This window comes from Rhinoraja longicauda, chromosome 31, assembly GCF_053455715.1.
Source record: "Rhinoraja longicauda isolate Sanriku21f chromosome 31, sRhiLon1.1, whole genome shotgun sequence".
Taxonomy (NCBI): Eukaryota; Metazoa; Chordata; class Chondrichthyes; order Rajiformes; family Arhynchobatidae; genus Rhinoraja; species Rhinoraja longicauda.
The window spans coordinates 1404535-1422052 of record NC_135983.1 but is presented as its reverse complement, the minus strand read 5'-3'; the positions used below and the strand labels follow the sequence as shown (position 1 = coordinate 1422052).

Sequence of the window (17518 nt, the reverse complement as noted above, 5' to 3'; positions counted from 1 at the left end):
ACGCAACTGATCTCCCGGTGGCCCAGCACTTTAACTCCCCCTCCCATTCCCAGTCTGACCTCTCTGTCATGGGCCTCCTCCAGTGCCATGGTGAGGCCCGCCGGAAGTTGGAGGAGCAGCACCTCATATTTCGCCTGGGCAGTTTGCGGCCCGGTGGTATGAACGTCGACTTCTCCAACTTCAGATAGCTCCTCTGTCCCTCCCTTCCCCTCCTCCTTCCCAGATCTCCCTCTATCTTCCTGTCTCCACCTATATCCTTCCTTTGTCCCACCCCCGACATCAGTCTGAAGAAGGGTCTCGACCCGAAACGTCACCCATTCCTTCTCTCCCGAGATGCTGCCTGACCTGCTGAGTTACTCCAGCATTTTGTGAATAAATCGATTTGTACCAGCATCTGCAGTTATTTTCTTATACTATGAGTTAAAGGGAAGGTTTAACTCTCCTATCGGCATTGCTTTTGCAAAATGCTGTAAGCAAAGTCAAGTAGCAAGGGTCACAAACGCTTGACAAACATACGTTAATGTTCATAAGTGATAGGAGCAGAATTAGGCCATTCGGCCCATCAAGTCTACTCCATGGTTCATCTATCTTTCCCTCTATACCCCATTCTCCTCCCCGTAACCCCTGACACCCATACTAATCAAGAATCTACCTAAATTAAAAATGCCCATTGACTTGGCCTCCGCAGCCTTCTGTGGCAATGAATTCCATAGATTCACCACCCTCTCACTAAAGAAATTCCTCCTCATCTCCTTCCTAAAGGAACTTCCTTTAATTCTGAGGCTATGACTGGTCCTAGACTCTCCCACTAGTGGAAATATCCTCTCCACATCCACTCTATCCAAGCCTTTCATTATTTTGTAAGTATTTACTTCCATTCAATTCAATTGGGGAAATCAGAAAGGCTTTACATCTCCAAACTTTCCTTTGCATTCTGTGTCCAATGATATGTAACACTTAGATGCTATAGAGGATGTCTACCTACATGATAGTTATCCAATTCAGTGCCATAGCTAGTGAATCCTATGAGCGCATGGAAGAAAATCTGGTAAATACTGATACCTTCTATTTAGTTTTATTATTGTCTCTATCTTTCCAAGTTTAATTTCATTTTATTTCTATTGCATGAATTATTTTGAAAAGAATAACTCTGTTGTCAATTGGAAGAATCAGCCATTACCAATGAATAGTTAAGATAATATATATGAAAAAGCAAAAAGTCCCAACACCATAACTTCAGATACCAGGTTATATCTTATATATATTATATAATAGACCAGGTTGGGTCCAAACCTCTCCTGCATTGGTGCAGCACCCTCTCCTCCCCCTCCCCCCATTCCCCCCTCCCCCCCATCCCCCCTCCCCCCCTCTCCTCCCTTCTCCCCCCTCCCCTACCCCCCACTCCAGTCCCCGCAACACCCCTTATACTCCCTCCCCCCTCCCTCCCTCCCTCCCTCCCCCTCCCTCCCTAGGAGATAGATTTAAACTTTAAAATGTGAATAACTTTTAAAATATAACACCGATTTCAATGAAACTTCTTCCATGAGCACCAAAGAGACGACGGTGAGTAAGGTGGGCCTGAAATTGTCATGCTAGATAATCTTAATGTGAGTAACATGAAAAAATGGGTGTTTTACAGGTTATCATGAGTCATCAGGTTTGTTTTACCATGAATTGTGGATTAGGCTTAGCATTCTTGGAGCAGATCAAGTAAAGTTAAAGATGGAACTATAAGGGTCGCACATAGAAACATCAAAAATAGGTACAGGAGTAGGCCATTCGGCCCTTCGAGCCATTAAATATGATCATGGCTGATCATCCAAAATCAGTATCCCGTTCTGGCTTTTTCCCTATATCCCTTGGTTCCCTTAGCCCTAAGTTGCATGGTACATATTAGCCCTAAGTTGCATGGTACATATTAGCCCTAAGTTGCATGGTACATATTAGCCCTAAGTTGCATGGTACATATTAGCCCTAAGTTGCATGGTACATATTAGCCCTAAGTTGCATGGTACATATTAGCCCTAAGTTGCATGGTACATATTAGCCCTAAGTTGCATGGTACATATTAGCCCTAAGTTGCATGGTACATATTAGCCCTAAGTTGCATGGCACATATTAGCCCTAAGTTGCATGGTACATATTAGCCCTAAGTTGCATGGTACATATTAGCCCTAAGTTGCATGGTACATATTAGCCCTAAGTTGCATGGCACATATTAGCCCTAAGTTGCATGGTACATAATGTGATAACACCATCAAACTTACCATCCAGCATTTTTTAAGATAATAGTTTTTATGGATTAAAATTTTTATATATAAACATGAGCTTCGGTGTTAAAATGAAGTTATGAAAATGATCTCAAAATGACTCATCTAGCACAGCAACAAGCCCATAAGCCTATAGAGTCCACACTGACCATCAAGCACCCATTTATACTAACCCTACCCTAATCCCATATTTAATTCTCCCTACATTCCCACCAACTCTCCCTGCCCAGATTCTACTAATCTTATGCACACACTGGGGGCAATTTGTAGAGGCCATCTAATCTTTAATTAAAAAAATCCGTATCGTTTCTCCATTGTGGCCTAACATCACGGAGTTGGCGGCCTTTCCTGGAGACCGTCCCGGTGCTTCATGCCGCGGGCGCGGCGCGGACTTTAATATCGTGGAGCTGCGATCCTCTGCCGAGGATTGACTGTGGAGAGCGCCAACCGTAGGGCCTGTGAACTCTAACATCGTGAAGCCCGCGGTCTCTGGTAAGAAGAGGCCAACTATTTTATGTGGCTGTGTGTCTTGTTGCTTTTTACTTGGTATGGCTATATGGTCACTCAAATTTCACTGTACCTTAATTGGTACATGTGACAATAAATTGATCTTGAAATCTTGAAATCTAACAAGCTGCAGGCTTTTTGGTTGGAAGGAGACTCGAGCATCTGTAGAAATCACGGAGTGACAGGGAACTTGCAGATTCCTGAGTGAATAGAGGGAGCCAGGAAAAGAAGGTTTAAAAGCAGGACCTCAAAGGTAGTAACCTCCAGATTGCTCCCGGAGCAATATGCCAGTGAGTGTAAGAACAGAACAATAGGACGGGTGTTGCTGGCTGAGGAGTTGGTGCAAGTGGTATGGATTCTGGATCATTTTTGGACCATTGGGCCCTCTCCTGGGGCAGAGGTGTCCAGTAAAAGTACAAGACAGATAGGTTGCAGCCGGAGGGAAGTTTTCTAGTGCTACACGGGAGGGTTTTAACTAGATTGGCAGGGTGACGGGATCCAATGCAGGTGGGAGGCTGGAAGTTGGTACAGAGGTCATGAAAGCAAGTTCAGTAAACAGGATAGGCAGGAGCACAGCAGGTAATGAGGCAGGACTGTTGGTTCAAGTTGCATTTGTTTCAATGTGAAAGGCCTGACAGCTAAGGCGGATGAACTCAGGGTATGTGCAATGGTCAGGGCATGAATGTGCTGATTATCCTTAATCAGCTGTTGTTTATTTAAATGCATGTCTATATTAACCCTCAGAATACTTTCTATTCACATTCCGATCACACATATTAGACTCACTGATAGTTGACCTTTCCTTGCAGCCCTTCTTACATAGAGGCACAACATTTGCCAACCTCAAGTCTTCTGGCATTTCACCCATATTTAATGATGGCTCATATATCTCATCCAGGACATCTGAAATTTCTCTAGTTTCCCAGTGTCCTTAGATATATTTGATCAGGCCGGGAGATTTGTCGCCATTCATAGACATCAGGACGTTCGGCACCTCCTCAAACACAATACGTACTGTTCTCAAGACACCTCCATCAATTGCCCCAAGGTCCTTGGTCTTCATGTCTTTCTCCACGGTTAAAACAGAGGAGAAATACTCATTGAGGACCTTGCCCATCTCCTGCAGCTCCACACAGGGATGACATCTTTGATTGCTGAGAGGTACTATTCTCCCTCTGGTTAGCCACTCACTTTAATGTACCTATAAAATCTCTTTGGATTATCCTTCATATTGTAGCGGACACGGAGCTGTCCGTCAAAGAATGAGGCAGCACATGAAGTTCGTCCAACACCACTTTAATTCACTACACCACCCCTCTCTCTCCTCTCTCTCCCCTCTCTGCCGCACGCCAACTGCCCATACACCTCGCCATACTCCCCCGGGGCACCTCGTGACCTCTCCTGAGCCGAAGGTTATGTATTGCATGTGGTTCATGAAGGTTATGTACTGCATGTGGTTCATGAAGGATATGTACTGCGTTACATGACACCCCCGAGAACTAGAGGAGTCAAAACAGACGGGCAGCCGAGCGAGGCAGCCAGACCTTGTACATACCGCCCGCACAAAAGGGGTCTGCCTTGTAAGGACAAATTAGGTTGGACCTGAGACCGCGGATGCCATACGTCCGTATGGGGCTGCCATTAAAAGCGGTCAACGAGGGCCCTTATTTACCAGCACACGTGTCCATCCCAGACGGGGGCACGACGCTGACTTCGGCCCCTGTATCCATGAGAAATCTTTGGCCCAAACACCGGTTCCAGGCATATAGGCGGTGAACCTTGTCGACCGCCGTGGTGATCACCAGCGGCCAGCCCTACCGTTTCCCGGAAACGTACAAGGCGGGCAGCATTGGCGGGCCACCGAGCCCCAGCGCTGATGGTAGAAACACCATGCCCCTTTACCGGCTTCTCCAGCAGGCTCAGAGGGGTCCGCGGAGCCCCTGGTGGGCGTGGAGCTAGGACGCTGTGCCTTACAGAGCACTGTGGGCACCCGATCCAGCGCGCCCACTTCCTGCCGCCTGGCCATCCACAGCTCATTGGCACGCTCCACTAGAGCCAGAGGGTCTTAGCGAATATCATCTGGAAGCTGCTGCAAAAAGGCATATTCAAATACCATGCAGGGCTGGTGGCCATCCATGAGCAAGAGCATCTCACTCATTAGGACCGAGGGCTTCCAGTCGCCAAGCCCGCCCATGTTGAAAATACGGGCCGCTTGATCCAGACGACTGAGGCCGAAAGTACTGAGCAGCAGCGCCTTGAGGCCCCCATATTTCCCAGCCGCCGGTGGATTCTGCAGGTAAGGAAGTACCTGACCAACCATCTCTTGGTCGAGTGCGCTGACCACGTATTAGTAGCGGGTCTCGTCAGTCATGACCCCATGAAGATCAAACTACGCCTCAGCCTGTTGAAACCATACCCGCGGCTGTGCGGTCCAGAAAGTCGGCAGCTTCAGGGCGGCTGCGTTGAGTTGGGCCTGGTCGGCGGTGACGATGGTCGCTGGTGGTGTGCATTTTGATCCTCCAAAATCTCTATTTTGGACGTCGGCTGGTCACCAGATGTAGCGGACACAGAGCTGCCCATCAAAGAATGAGGCAGCACATGAAGTTTGTCCAACACCACTTTAATTCACTACACCACTCCTATCTCTCCCCTCTCCCCTCTCTGCCGCGCGCCAGCTCCCATACTCCCCTGGGGCACCTGGTAACCTCTCCCGAGCCGAAGGTTATGTGCTGCGTGTGGTTCACCACCATGGGCCGCTGCAATATCATCTGCCATAGCCCACCTGCCTCACCCTTCACTTTAGCAGGAACATGCCTGCCCTGAACTCTCATCAGCCCACATTCAAAAACATCCCACTTTCCGGACGTTTCTTTTACTGTAAACAGCCTGCTCCAATTAACTGGAGTGAATTCCAGTCTAATATCATCAACAGTGGCCTTGCCCCAATGTAGAATTTTAACCTGGAATACTGTTATATATGGAATACATGTTACAGAAACATGGCTAACAAGGGACAGGACTGGCATCTTCATGTTCCAAGGTACTTTCGTGTCCTTGTTCTATGTCTGTATAAAACTTGAGAGTCTTCAAGGTACAACAGAAATCTTTATTACATTAACTCAATGCTGGCTGCAAGACAACTAAAATGGCTGCAACCCCACAATCTGAATGCACACTCCACACTGTGTACAGCCAAGATAACTATGTACAAAACATTTCCCTTTGTCCTGTACAGCGCCACCTGCTGCATGGGAGGAGCAACGGGTCCTCCCACTCCACACAGTCCATCAAACATCACACTCCCCCTTTCCAGTTTGAACGTCTCTATTCCTGAATGAGTCGCCTTGGGGGAATACCACAATTGCAACGTGTCGATCGACGAAGGAGCACAGGCAGATCGGCGTGGAGTTCGTCTGGTGGAACTTCGTCAAGCCAGGGGAGGGGCAAATCAGGCACTCCAGTGTCCACATGATTCGGCACCGGGGTGTCCGACTGCTTGGTTCTGGTCAGGTTCTGCGCAGTCTTCGCTGGAGGAACACGGCTTCTTAATTGGCCATCATGCTGTCGGCACTGTCCTTCTTGTCCTTGGACGGTGGACATTTTGGTTCCAATGTGAACCATGATCCTGCCAGTGCACCATTTGTTTCACTTGGTCGTATAATTGCGGTAATATACATAGTCGCCAATATCGAATTTGGACTTGTTCGACTTCGTTGGCTGAGTGCGCGCCGTGTAAGAGTTACGGCTCGGATTCAACACTGATAGGGGAGAGCGCGCTTGATGTCCGAGCATCATCTCCGCTGGAGTTCGAACGGGAATGCAGTTTGGAACGGTTCGATACTGCTGTAAGAAATCGCGCAATGCCCATTGTTTCGATTTCTTTTCAATTTCTACAGCACGTTTCATGGCTTGCTTGAAAACGCCGACGAGCCGCACTGCCTCACCATTTGAGGGTGGATGAAAAGGTGCTGATGTCAGATGCACGATTGAGTGATGTTTGCACCAGTCACTGAACATTTGCGAGGCAAATTGAGGTCCATTGTTGCTTACAGTTGTTAAGGGTAATCCCCAAACACCGACCAAATCGTCGAGCGCAGAAGTGGCTGTTTCGGTGGTTGGATATTTATTCATTTGGATAACATGTGGCCATTTTGAATGGGCGTCCATGACGACAAGCCACATGTCCTCCAGGAACGGTCCGGCCAAATCTATGTGGATTCGCTGCCATGGTTGGTCGGGGACGGGCCATGGGGAGGTCTTTTCCGGCGGATTCGGCGCTGTTTCAGCACATGGTGTCCAGTCCTTGCAGTGGTTGGCAATATCGGCCTCGATATTCGGCCACCACACATGCATGCGGGCGAGTGCCTTCATTCGCACAATTCCAATGTGTGTCTTGTGCAACATTTTCAGAATTGGCGATTGCAGTTCCGTCGGAATGATCACTCGACAGTCGCGAAGCAGAATGCCATCCTTTTTGCAGATATTTCCGTTTGCACATTCTGGAATGAGCAGAATTCCTTGTCCAGCTTGGGACTGTTCGGCTACCCCTGAGTGACAAAATGTTGTACCTTCGACAAAATGGGGTCTGTGCTCATATAGTTGGCGACTGTCCTTGCGGAGATGGGGAAATCGGCGATGACCCGCGTGTTGAGCAAGTTCATGTTCGTCTCAATTTCCATAAGTGCCTCCTCTTTACCAAACGTCAGGTCGGGTCCAATCGGTAGACGAGACAGTGCATCGGCATTGGCATGCTCGGCAGACTGTCGGTAAATGATGCGGTAATCATATCTCATCATGATCAGGGCCCAATGTTGTAGACGCTGCAACGTCATGACAGGCAAACTTTTCTCCGGACTGAAAATAGTCAGCAGTGGCTTGTGGTTGGTGATGAGCAGGAAATGTCGCCCACTCAAATATTGGTGGAACTTCCGGACACCAAACACGATCGCCAGTGCTCCTTTCTCCACTTGACTGTGTTTTTTCTCGGTGGTCGTCAGCGTTTTGGATGCGAACGCGATTGGTTCTTCCTTGCCGTTCGGTGCCGTTTGTGAGATTACAGCTCCAAGACCATATGGCGATGCATCGGCAGCCAGCGAGATCGGCTTTGATGGGTCATAGTGGACCACACACATCTTCTGGGCAAGCATCTCCTTCAACCTGGTGAATGCATGGTCACACTCTTTGGACCAGTGCTGTTTTCGCAGGTTGTTCAATGGTGCGCACAAAGTGGAAAGTGCCGGTATGAACTTGCCATAGTAGTTCGCCTTGCCAATGAAACTTTCAAGCTGCTTCACATTTTCAGGTGTCGGCAATTTCACAATGGCGTCCACTCTTTCTTCCGATGGCTTCAGACCACTTGCCGAGATCACATGTCCGAGATATGTGTCCTGTCTTCGGAAGAATGCGCACTTGTCCCTGCGCAACTTCATGCCGTAGTTGTTCAGTGCCGTGAGGACCTGTTTTAGGTTCTGCAGGTGTTCTTCCTCGGTCCGGCCGGTGACAATGATGTCATCCAGGTAGGCGGCTACGTACGGAATCCCAGCAACCAGATTCTCCACCAGTTTCTGGAAGATGGCCGGCGCAGGTGCCGCTCTAAATGACCATCGGTTGTATCTGAACAGTCCCTTGTGCGTGTTGATCACCAGCAGGTTTTTTGTCTCGTCGTCCAGTTCCACTTGGAGATACGCGTCGGACATGTCCAATTTGGAGAAGTACTGTCCTCCTTGCAGCTTCACAAACAGCTCGTCCACTCTTGGTATGGGGTGTTGATCAATGTGCAATTGAGGGTTTACAGTCACTTTGTAATCGCCACAGATGCGCACCTTGCCGCAAGGTTTCTGAACGATAACTATGGGTGTGGCCCATTCTGAATGGTCCACATGGGTGATAATTCCCATTTCTTCAAGACGGCAGAGTTCCTTGTCGACGGCGTCCATCCGACTGAACGGAGCTGGTCTTGGTTTGAAGAACTTAGGAACGGCATCGTCTTTGAGTATGAGCCGTGCCTTCATCTTTGTGCAATGCCCGAGTCCAGGTGTGAAAACGGCTGGTAACTGGTCAAGAACCATCTGCAGGTTGTTCTCACACTTGCTGGCCATGTTGCAGTCCATGGTAGATGACAATGCCATGGTTGATCCATCGTAGATCAGGGCGTTCATGTCAAGCTTGAAAGCACAGATCCAGTCGATGGCGCACAGGGATGTACCTTCTTTGCCAACAACGATCAGTGGCAACATCTGTGTCATACCATTACAGGAAACGGTGACAGTGCATTTGCCTTTTGTGGGAATGGCCTGTCGTCCGTATTCGAAAAGGCAGATGTTGGCCGGTTTCAGTTTTTGCGATCCGATCCTCTCCCAGATGTCCTGACCCACTAGTGACACAGCCGCACCAGTGTCCACCTGGAGCTGTAGATCAACGTTCGAGACCCGCAGCGAAATCCTCGGCTTGTCGGTGATCATGGACACACCGAGCACTTCAATAGAAATGGTCGCCGCGATTTGGTCGACTGTGTTTTGCGCTTTCTTGCCCTTGCTCCGCTTTCCTTCGGATTGACACACTGCCTGGAGATTACCTTTTCGGTAACAGGCATAGCACTCACAGTGATGATGAGCAGTCGAGCCGCACTGGTAGCAGGGTTTCAATCCTCCCCCCCACAGGGGAGCGGCTCTTCTGAAACTGCCCCTTCTTCTCCTGATTTGCTCTGGGTTGATCAAATGGTTTCAGGCGTTGTGGACGAGTCTTTTGAGGGAGCTTCGATGCTGTATCGCTGGCCATTTTGTGCAGTTCTTTACTTAGCAGCTTGGCCATCTTAGCACACTGCAGCACATTCTTCAATGAGGCGTCCGATTCCTTGAGAATCGCCTGCTGGATGAATGCGTGCCTGCAGCCCATGACCAGTCTATCCCGCAACGCATTGTCTTGGCACTTTTCGCAGCATTGAGCTTTAAAATCACATGCCTTTGCCTTGATGCGAAGTTCGGCAAGAAATTCGGTGATAGATTGCCCTTCCTGTTGCAACGTCCGGTAGAAATCGAGGCGAGCTGTGAGGAAATTTCAACTTTCTTTGTAATGCAGCTGCAAAGCCGTTGTGATTTCAGCATATGAAACTTCAGTTACTTCTTCTGTAAGTAAATTTTGAAGTAGTGCAAAAGTTTCTGGAGACATTGACGAACACAAGAGAGCCTTCTTCCTCAGGTCAGTCGTAATTGCCATACTTTCAAAATAAAACATCACGCATTAAATATGACGACCACCTTTCTGGCTCGGGATCGAAACGATCAAATTGCCGAGACATGTTTAAAATAAATAAATAAATAAATAGGCTCTTTGGACACAATCCGAAGTCTCCCACTCCTGACACCACTTTCGTGTTCTTGTTCTATGTCTGTATAAAACTTGAGAGTCTTCAAGGTACAACAGAAGTGTTTATTACATTAACTCAATGCTGGCTGCAAGACAACTAAAATGGCTGCAACCCCATGATCTGACTGCACACTCCACACTGTGTACAGCCAAGATAACTATGTACAAAACATCTCCCTTGGTCCTGTGCAGCGCCACCTGCTGCACGGAAGGAGCAATGGACTCCACACAGTCCATCAAACATTACAGGTACAGATGTCGACAGGACCTGAAGTGTTGAGCTATAGGACATTGGGCAAGGTGGGACTTTATTCCTTGGAGCACAGGAGGATGAGTGGTTATGTTGTAGAGGTGTATAAAATCATGAGGGGAATAGATAGAATAAATGCACAGAGTATTTTACAGGATAGGGAGATTTTTTTTAAAAGAGGACATAGGTTTAAGGTAAGTGAGGCAAGATTTAATACAAACCCGAGGGGCAACGTTTTGACTCCAGGGTGGTGGGTGTATGGAACTAGCTGGCAGAGGAGGTAGTTGAGACAGATACTATAACAATATTTAAAAGACATTTGGATAAATATATGGTAAGCAAAGGTTTGTAGGGATATGGGCCAAATGTGAGCAAATGGGACGAGCTTAGATAGGGCATCGGACCAGTTGGCCGTAGAACTATCTGACTCTACGACTCCACACGGATACCATTTAAGGTCAGGATTGAATGTATGTCGTTGGAGCTGTGAGGCAGCAACACTGTGCCGCAAAACAAAAATCTTCCACCATGCTGAGTTGGAGATATCGTGCCACTAGCATAAGTTTCATTTGCACATTCTAAACATCCTGTAGAGCTGATCACTGAGAAATTACCTTAAGCGACACACTATTTGAAGTAACCTACCTTTGTTAATGATTTACATTTACATTGAAGAGCAATAAAAATATTTTCAAAATTGAAAACACTACAGCAGTTTTGGGCAAATGAAAGAAAAATGTGTTATACTTTGTGTAGAATATCCCTTCTCTTTAATTATGAATGAGAGGTAGTCGCTGTACCAAAGTAAAATCAGTTATTTACAACTAGTGTCCTGTTTGAACCTTTGCAAAATTATAAAAAAGCAAGACCACGAGATTTTTCTAGTTCATCTTAAGTAACTTGAGAATGGTGCTTCCTCGTGGGTTGCACCACTGGGATTGTGAATTAAATTTAAATTGTAACATTGCAAATGTAAGAAAGTGGGAAGAACAAATGAAATCCATTAAATAGATTAGATTCATGCTACAGACGCCAAGAATGTAACTCCTTCTACTTACTATGATGTTGTATGGAAGCTGAGGTTTGACAAAGAGAGGAGTTCCCACCAAGTTGATTAAATATGGTGAGGTTGTAAATATAACTCCACTGTATTCAGCATCTTCAGATATTCCAGCTGGTAGTAAATGCAAGAAAAAAGTAATTATTTATCACTTTTCATAACTTTATTTTCTCTATCTCCTTTGCACAGTACTTGTCTGGTATTTTAGTATTTAACTTTTTAAGACTTTTGTTGATAGCTAACTGAATAATTTCATATCAACAATAAAAGCACATATTTTTATGATGTGTTTTAGGAAGCAGATAACATTGCTAAAGGTCTTCATGGATTAATGAACATAGAACAGTACAGCACAGGAAATGGGCCCAACAAGATGCCAAGTTAAACTGATCTCATCTGTCTTTACATGATCCATATCTCTCTATTCCCTGCACTTCTATATGCCTCCAAAGGCCTCTTAAACGCCACTATCGTTCGTATCTGTCTCCAGCACCACCTCTGCAGTGCGTTCCAGGGGCTCATCACTCTCTGTACGGAAAACTTGCCCCACACATCTCCATTAAACTTCTCCCCTCTCACCATATAGTGTTGGACATTTCCCTGTGGAAAAAAAGGTTCAGACTGTCTACTACCCTATCTATGCCTTTCAGAATGTTATGTACTTCTATCTTGACTCCCCACAACCTTCCACATTCCAGAGAAAACAATCAAAGTCTATCCCACCTCTACCTGTAAGTTAAACCCTCTAATCCAGGCAGTATTCTGGTAAACCTCCTCTGCATCCTCTCCAAAGCCTCGCATCTTTCCTGTAATAGGGGCGACCAGAATTACACGTAATACTCCAAATGCAGCCTAACCAGTCCTATAGAGCTGCATCATAACTTGCTGACTCTTATATTCAATGCCTCTAGCAATGAGCGCAAGGATATCATACGTCTTTTCTTAACTACTGTCCACTTGTGCTGCCACCTTCAGTGGAATGCGGACTCCAAAATCCCTCCGAACATCAATGCTGTTAAGGGTCTTGCCATTAACTGTATACTCTGTCCTTACATTCAACCTCCCAAAGTGCAATACCTCATACTTGCTCTGCCATTCTCCACCCATTTCTGCAGCTGATATCCCACTTATATTCTAACAGCATTCCCCACTGGCTGCAACTCCTCCAATTGTGGTGTTGTTAGCAAACTTACTCACAAATCCATCTACATTTACAAGTAGATCATTTCTATATGTTACAAACAGCAGAGGTCTCAGCACTGGTCGTAGACCTCAAGCTAGAATATTTACCTTCCTCCTGCAAAAAGTCTATCCCCTACTCCCAATTCCTCCATCTACGCCACATCTGCGCCCGGGATGAGGTGTTTCACACTCGGTCATCAGAGATGTCCTCATTCTTCAGGAAACGGGGCTTCCCCTCTTCCATTATAGATGAGGCTCTCACTAGGGTCTCTTCTACATCCCGCAGCTCCGCTCTTGCTCCCCCTCCCCCCCCCCCATTCGTAACAAGGACAGAATCCCCCTCGTTCTCACCTTCCACCCCACCAGCCAGCGTATCCAACAAATCATCCGCCAACATTTCCGTCATCTCCAACGGGACCTCACCACTGGCCATATCTTCCCATCCCCTCCCCTTTCTGCGTTCCGCAGAGACCGTTCCCTCCGTAATTCCCTGGTCCACTCGTCCCTTCCTACCCAAACCACCCCATCCCCGGGCACTTTCCCCTGCAACCGCAGGAGATGCAACACCTGTCCCTTTACCTCCCCCCTCAACTCCATCCAAGGACCCAAACAGTCTTTCCAGATGACACAGAGGGTTCACCTGCACCTTCTCCAACCTCATCTATTGCATCCGCTGCTCTAGATGTCAACTTCTTTACATCAGCGAAACCAAACGCAGGCTCGGCGATCGTTTCACTCAACACCTTCGCTCAGTCCGCCTTAACCAACCTGTTCTCCCGGTGGCTGAGCACTTCAACTCCCCCTCCCAGTCTGACCTTTCTGTCATGGGCCTCCTCCAGTGCCATAGTGAGGCCCACCGGAAATTGGAGGAACAGCACCTCATATTTCGCTTGGGCAGCTTGCAGCCCAGCGGTATGAACATTGACTTCTCCAACTTTAGATAGTTCCTCTGTCCCTCTCTTCCCCTCCCCCTTCCCAGTTCTCCCTCTATCTTCCTGTCTCCACCTATATCCTTCCTTTGACATCAGTCTGAAGAAGGGTCTCGACCCGAAACCTCACCCATTCCTTCTCTCCCGAGATGCTGCCTGACCTGCTGAGTTACTCCAGCATTTTGTGAATAAATACCTTCGATTTGTACCAGCATCTGCAGTTATTTTCTTACACTGCAGTCTTTCTGGTGATGATGTGCACAAAAGGTACTAACATACAAATGGAGTCCAGGTGAATGACCTACATGTTTTGATGAATGCTCACGTGCTGAAATATTGACTCGGTTTCCCTCTGTGACTGTTTCCAACATTTCTACTTTAGTTTCAGATTTCCGGCATCAGCAGTTTTTAAATTTTGAAATTATTCTCTCTTAAATGTTGCGCAATGATCTTTCACCAATTTATGCTTACAAGAAAATTTAGATTCATTTGGTAGACCTGCACTTCCAGCATACACAAACCACAGATGACTATTTTATGCCTCTGAAATTTTCCACTCAAGACCCGGGTGTCTGATTCTTCATATAATTCTTCATACAGCCGGAAATCTCCAGGACCGGACAATGTTTCCCCCTCTACCCTCAAGCTCTGTGCCGAACAACTGGCACAAGTCTACACAGACATTTTCAACCAGTCCCTGCAAACCTGCACTGTCCCTGCCTGCTTCAAAGCCTCCACTATTGTTCCTGTATCCAAAAAGCCAAGGATTACTGGTCTTAATGACTACAGGCCTGTCGCACTGACCTCTGTAATCATGAAGACCCTTGAAAGACTTGTGCTGGCCCACCTGAAAAATATCACAGACCCCCAGTTTGCATACCAGGCCAATAGGTCAGTGGATGACGCAGTCAACCTAGGCCTGCACTTCATCCTCCAGCACCTAGACCGTCAGAGGAACTATGCAAGGATTTTGTTCGGGGATTTTAACTCTGCATTTAACACCATTGTGCCAGAGCTACTACACTCCAAACTCTCCCAGCTGACTGTGCCTGAACCCCTCTCTCAGTGGATCATCAACTTCCTGACAGACAGGAAGCAGCATGTGAGGCTGGGAAAGCACATCTTGGACCTGCAGACCCTCAGCATAGGAGCACCGCAAGGTTGCGTACTCTCCCCTCTCCTTTACTCTCTCTACACCAACGACTGCACCTCCACAGACTCCTCTGTCAAGCTTCTCAAGTTTGCAGATGACACAATCCTGATTAGACTGATCCAGGTTGGGGAGGAATCTGCCTACAGAGGGGAAGTGACACAGATGGCATCCTGGTGCCTTCGCAACAACTTGGAGCTCAATGCTTTTAAGGTGGTGGAATTGATTGTAGACTTTAGGAGAGCTCCCCCTCCCCTCCCCCTACTCACCATCAACAACTCCACAGTCATATCTGTGGAGTCATTTAAGTTCCTCGGAACCATCATCTCCAGGGCCTTAAATGGGAGGTCACCATCGACTCCACAGTCAAAAAGGCCCAACAGAGGATGTACTTCCTGCGGCTGCTGAGAAAACACAATCTGCCACAGGCAATGATGGTCCAGTTTTATACTGCTATCATAGAGTCTGTCCTCATCTTCTCCATCATGGTCTGGTTTGGCTCAGCCACCAAGCATGATATCAGGAGGCTGCAGCCGAGAAGGTTGTTAACTGTAACCTTCCTCCCTTTGACGAAATGTACACTGCAAGGGCTAGGAAGCGAGCGGGAATGATCATCTCTGACCCCTCTCACCCTGGCCTCTTTGAAGCACTTTCCTCTGGAAGGCGACTCCGGACTGTCAAAGCCGCCACAGCCAGACATAAAACAGCTTTTTTCCCAAGAGCAGTAGCTCTGCTCAACAATCAAGTCTTTAGCCTCCCTCTTGCTCTGGTATTTTATTTTATTCTTCACATGTGTAAATTATGTTTTATTTTATTGTACGTCATGTTGTTACTTGCGAGCAAAGCACCAAGGCAAATTCCTTGTATAACATATAACATATAACAACTACAGCATGGAAACAGGCCTGTCCGGCCCTACCAGTCCACGCCGACCATTCTCCCTGACCTAGTCTCATCTACCTGCACTCAGACCATAACCCTCCAATCCCCTCCTATCCATATACCTATCCAATTTACTCTTATGTATACATACTTGGCTATTAAAATGTATTCAATTATTCAATTCAATTATTATTATATACATTTTTTGACTTTGGTCGGACTGTTGAATGCAGCATGAACAAGCTTAGTATGCTACCAAAGTATTTAGAGATGCTCGACATAACAGAAGAAGTCATTACTGCATGCCCTAGACAGCTGGGCCAACAATGCTTAGTTCATATTTAAAGAAAAGGAAAAGTAGCAATAAAAGGAATACTAAACTCTAAGTGTTAATTTGTAGATTGGCGGATTCAAATTTAAGCCTGTGATTCATCACAGAATCAAGTTTGCGAGACCCTTCTAACTGTGAGAAATATTAGGTTCACAGATCTCCCATCAGTCTGCCCTTCAGTGCAGCAGACAGTGGTACATACATAGATATTTTCAGCACTTTAGTAAAGAGTTATTATCTTATACCTGAGAAATCCTGAACTGTCACTCCAATGTACAAAAAGTCTCCATTAAGATCTTCAATACTATATCGGTCGATTAATTCAGTTGCGGCCTTAGTGTTGAATACTACCGTTGCTAATCCATTTATCATCTGATGAAAATCAAAGTTTGTTAACTTTATTTTAATACTGCACCAAAGCTTCCAAAGAAAACTAAGCTTTAACCTGTTCACTGCCAACAGGTTAATTCTGATTTTGATTGCCCTGAAAAATGCATTCTTCTGGCTCACTGAGTGAAAATGGGGATCATGTACCAGGTAATGCAATACAATTATGTTAAATAGTAATAGCAGTTCAATGGATGTACATTCATCCAATGTACTCTTGTGAGATTGGGAGCCACACCATTTTGTCCCAGTGGCAATGCAGCAATAATGGTCTGTTTCTCAATCTAGGTGGTATTTGGTCTGATGAGAACTTCCAAATGGTGGCATTTCCACATATCAGCTGCCTTTGATCTTCTTGGTGATAGGGGTCAAGGTTTGAAGTTAGTGCACATTATAAGATGTGCATCAAAATAAATGTGTATCTTTATACACAGATATATCTCGGTTTATTCACTTGTTCCACTTTCCTACCTCACTAAATTGTTTAATGCAGTTCTTTAATTTCTGAAACTGGAAAGACAACATGTTTTAAATCAATGGCGTATGCTTTTGGGGCTAAGACAAACTGAAATAAATAATACAATTGATTTCTAAATTTCTGTTATGTCTCAAGTCAATTAAAAAAATGCAAATAATGTGATCTGGAGTATTTATTCTACTTTCCACATATCTGTCAATATTTATTTTTGTTCTCTCTCTCTCTCTGATCAGTTTGTCCTGCACGACGAAATATGAGCAGCTATTCTCTACGGTGACCATTCAAAAGCTCATGTATTATATTCCTGAGTTTCAAACTTGGTTGCACAGAAATCAAAATCGATGGCCGTGAGGAATTTACCATTTATCATAATTTTCTTACCGTAACCATTCGTGCAGCATTTGGAATTAACCGCTTGTTACCATCTGTGTCAAGAATTCCAAAACGAATAAAGACATTTGCAAATGATACTATTTTTTTATAAAAATACCTGTGAAAATATGCAAAAGCACTTGCTTAATTATGGAAATAAGTAATGCGGTTTGCAAAAAAGAACAATTTTCAGTATTTAGATTTTCATCTCGAGTTGTGAAAAGCAAGGGAGGAGATTGGTGGGGCCTTGACGGAGATTTTTATATCTTCATTGGTCACGGGTGATGTAGGGGGAGACTGGAGGTTGGCTAATGTTGCACTTTTAGTGATGGAATCATGGAGTCAGACAGCACGG

At 46.1% G+C, this 17518-nt stretch overlaps 1 protein-coding gene across 1 annotated transcript in view; it reads right to left on the bottom strand.

The window, feature by feature from the left end:
- The window catches only part of c5 (complement component 5), a 170408-nt gene that overhangs the window by 117956 nt on the left and 34934 nt on the right, over positions 1-17518 (bottom strand). The window contains exons 8-10 of the mRNA XM_078425909.1: positions 17173-17281; positions 16172-16298; positions 11451-11566 (exon numbers count right to left, since the gene is read on the bottom strand). Of these exons, the coding sequence (XP_078282035.1) occupies positions 11451-11566; positions 16172-16298; positions 17173-17281 (352 nt within the window). The remainder of the gene's footprint in view (positions 1-11450; positions 11567-16171; positions 16299-17172; positions 17282-17518) is intronic.